Here is a 3,280-nt window from a genome sequence, read left to right as displayed (position 1 = left end):
GCAACCAATTCTCCAAGGGAATTTTCGGTAGAAGACAGAGAAATAAAATCTATAACGAAATATGTTTGACATCGGGTAATTTGGATTAGATATGTCGCTTAAAAAATACATTTTTAATACGATTTTTATTAATCCAAAATTTCACATACAAATTTTATATAAATATTTCATTATATTTTTGTTATGATTTTACTCGCAAACAAAAGATATTTCGTTGAAAGGAATTAGTTAACAGTTTCAGATACCATTACGGATTAATGTGAGATTTTTTATTTATTTTTTTTTTAATATATATTTTTTTTTTATTATTTTATTTATTTTATTTATTCAATTGGAGAATACGTCGCCATCTGTATGAGACAAGATCGAACTATATTTTCGGATTCATCAGTCGAGCAGTGTAAGATTAACTTTGCTGTTGGCATTTATTTTGATTCGTTCGTGAACGCTTTTACGTCTCCTAATTATTTAAAAAAGTTAGAATATTAAACAAAATTTGTAATACAAAGTACATAATTATTAAATAAGTTTGAATAAAATAAATATAATATTTTTACACGTTCATAAACGATTACAAACAAATGGATATCTTTAGATACGCAAAATTTGCAATTATTTCTATTCATTTTCTGATATTTGTCGATTAGGTAACAAATTTAATTATTATATCGTAATATTAATTATTTTAAATCAAATAATAACATTTCTGAGCAATATTATAACTAAATAATGCAAAGTAACATCGAACACTGTTTTAAAAATATTGCAAACGACGTGTTTGAAAATTTACAAAAGCCCGCCGAGTAACAGCCAATCAGAAAGCTCGATCATCTTACTTAGTAATTTCGGATCGTGAGGTTTCGGTTAGTTTGAATGGCGAAGAACGATAATGCATTAGTTTTTTGTGTTAAAATTTAGAAAAAAGTGTGATTAAAAACTGAAATAAAAGTGAAATCAAAAGTGCGTGACTTCTAACTTGGACAGTGCATCTTTGGCAAAAACATTCATCGTAAGTTTGACAACTGCAACAGGTATTTTTATTTATATTCATTTTTATTTCTATTCGCATCATTTTTCTATTCGTATTAAATAAATAATAAATGCTTTTATGTGGTATAATCATATTTTAATGAAAATTTTTGAGTCGTGAAATATTAAGAATGACATAAGATTCACATAATTTTATTTATAAAAGTGCAGCGTCGATATATTATTAATTTTAATATTATTATTATTATAATTAAATGTTCAATAACTTATATAGGTTAGCTTATGCATAACTATTTTAATTACTATAATACGCATATAAGCATTTAAACATATAAATTTAATTGTATTGTTAAATAATTTCATCACATTTTAATTAGATATTTTTGTATTGTTTTATCAGTAATGACGATGGGATTATACTGTCGGTTCACCTTTCATCGATTTGACATTAGGTTTCCGTAAGTGATGATAACTCGGTAGTATCCTCCTAAGATAATCCAGTTGTCCTACCTGGGGCTAAAATAAAAGCGCAGTAGTATAATTTATTTAGATTAAAGTATAAAAATGTTAACTCTTTCCGGTCATATTTCTAATTTCTACTTGAAAACCCGCGCTCTATATCGAAAAATGTTTTGAAAGATATCGTAGGACGCAACGTTATAAAATAAATATAGTTTTTTTTAAATAAAATTAAACCTTGCATCATTGCGAATACATGAAGTTAAAAAATAATTCATAAATATGTTTCTCAGTGTTTGTTCGATAAGAATTCAGATTACCAAACTTCAACATAGAAATAAAGTATGACCGCAAAGGGTTAAAGTTATAGTTTTTAGATTAAATAGTAATACTTACAAATGGTTTATCGTTACTTTCTCTTCTTTGACATCTATTGCCATATATTATAGTATTTTCTGATATAGTTTCCGGTTCTACCAAGGAACAAGCTGATCCTATTACGCATCCATTAGTTAATTCGACATCTCGAGAAATGTAAGCTGTAAAAAATAAAAAATAATTAACGTGATGTAAAACAACTGAAGAAAACTTGCACTATAACGATGTATGAGATTCGTGATACGGTTTACAGTTCAAATATGAGAAATGTAGCATCAAATATAGAATATAGCTTTGCGTGTTTAATCATAGTGCAAGAGATTTAATAGAAATTACATATATACCTTTAGTTTCTAAGATATTGTTATCCCCGACTTTATTTGACTCGCAGATAGAATCAACTTCGAAAACATTAAAGTTACCGATTATTTGTACAGGTACCATATCGCTTTCAGGATGCGGTGATCTATAAAAATAGAAGAAGATAAAATAGTTATTTAAATAAATAAAATAAATTGTACTTGCCTGTTAGCTATAGTCGCCATCTCTTCAATAATATTACCTTCTCCGATAAAAATTGGTCCAGCTTCTGCCAAAATACTAGCCCTAGGATGTACTATGGTTCCTGTTCCGATAGTAATATCTCCTTTCAAGATACTCTCATCGCATACTATAGCACCACTAGCTATCTTCAAACTTAACAATGAAACAAAATATAATATTGAATTAGAATAATAATAATAAATAAGAATAGAATAACAGAGAACCAAAATGTAGAGCGGTGTGCCTTCTAACCTCCAACGAGGATAAAAATTATTAGTTTAAAATTGATCAATTAATTTAGTATAATAGGAAAATAATTAATAAAATGAATGGACTTAAAAAAAAAAAAACAATTATTTCTTATAAATAATAATTAAATATCTTACTTTGAACGTCTTCCTGTAGACGAGCTCATGTTAGACGTCATTTTTAGCATGCAGCACACTCTGGGGCCAGATGTGGTGAATTAAAACGAATCCTATCCTAAAAATTTATCCTAAAAATTTCGGTTGGTACGTATTTTGTTTTTCCTTTTTTTTTTCCCCTCCCCTTGTCGCTCTTATTTTATTTTTTTATTTATATATTTTAATATATTTATCTCGTTGAGAAATATAGAAATAGATTAAAAATTAAATTTGTTTTCTTATATAGAGTTTTGATGTTTTCAATACAATAGACGATTGATTGTTTAAAACGAAGATTTATTAGCAATAATATTTTGTATATTTTATTTGTTTCTTTTTTATTTTTTTCTTTTTTTTATTTTTTATTATTATTTTTTTCTATCGTATTTTTGTAATTTTTCTTTTAAATTTTATTGCACAGGGTTCTTTTGGCGGTTTATTTAGGTTCCTTTCGTTTTTTCTTTTTTTCTTTTAGCCTACAATTAACAAATGTTTTCATAGGGATG

General features: G+C 26.6%; 1 protein-coding gene and 1 long non-coding RNA gene across 2 annotated transcripts in view; one reads left to right on the top strand and one right to left on the bottom strand.

Moving 5' to 3' along the window:
* Positions 1–646: 646 nt before the first annotated feature.
* Positions 647–3,280, top strand: part of LOC122515789 — a 12,558-nt gene continuing 9,924 nt past the window's right edge. Inside the window, exon 1 of the long non-coding RNA XR_006303382.1 lies at positions 647–1,031. This is a non-coding gene — a long non-coding RNA (uncharacterized LOC122515789). The remainder of the gene's footprint in view (positions 1,032–3,280) is intronic.
* On the bottom strand, positions 1,110–2,933 carry LOC122515787 (dynactin subunit 6). Its single transcript, XM_043633230.1, has 5 exons — positions 2,757–2,933; positions 2,353–2,523; positions 2,172–2,293; positions 1,846–1,988; positions 1,110–1,506 (listed from the first exon to the last, which is right to left on the bottom strand). Exons 1-5 carry the CDS (start codon positions 2,804–2,806, stop codon positions 1,405–1,407), a joined length of 588 nt encoding a protein of 195 aa, XP_043489165.1. The 5' UTR covers positions 2,807–2,933; the 3' UTR covers positions 1,110–1,404.

This window comes from Polistes fuscatus, unplaced genomic scaffold, assembly GCF_010416935.1.
Source record: "Polistes fuscatus isolate 324 unplaced genomic scaffold, CU_Pfus_HIC Scaffold19, whole genome shotgun sequence".
Lineage (NCBI taxonomy): Eukaryota > Metazoa > Arthropoda > Insecta > Hymenoptera > Vespidae > Polistes > Polistes fuscatus.
The sequence above is the reverse complement of the archived record's forward strand: the minus strand, read 5'-3'. Positions and strand labels throughout refer to the sequence as shown.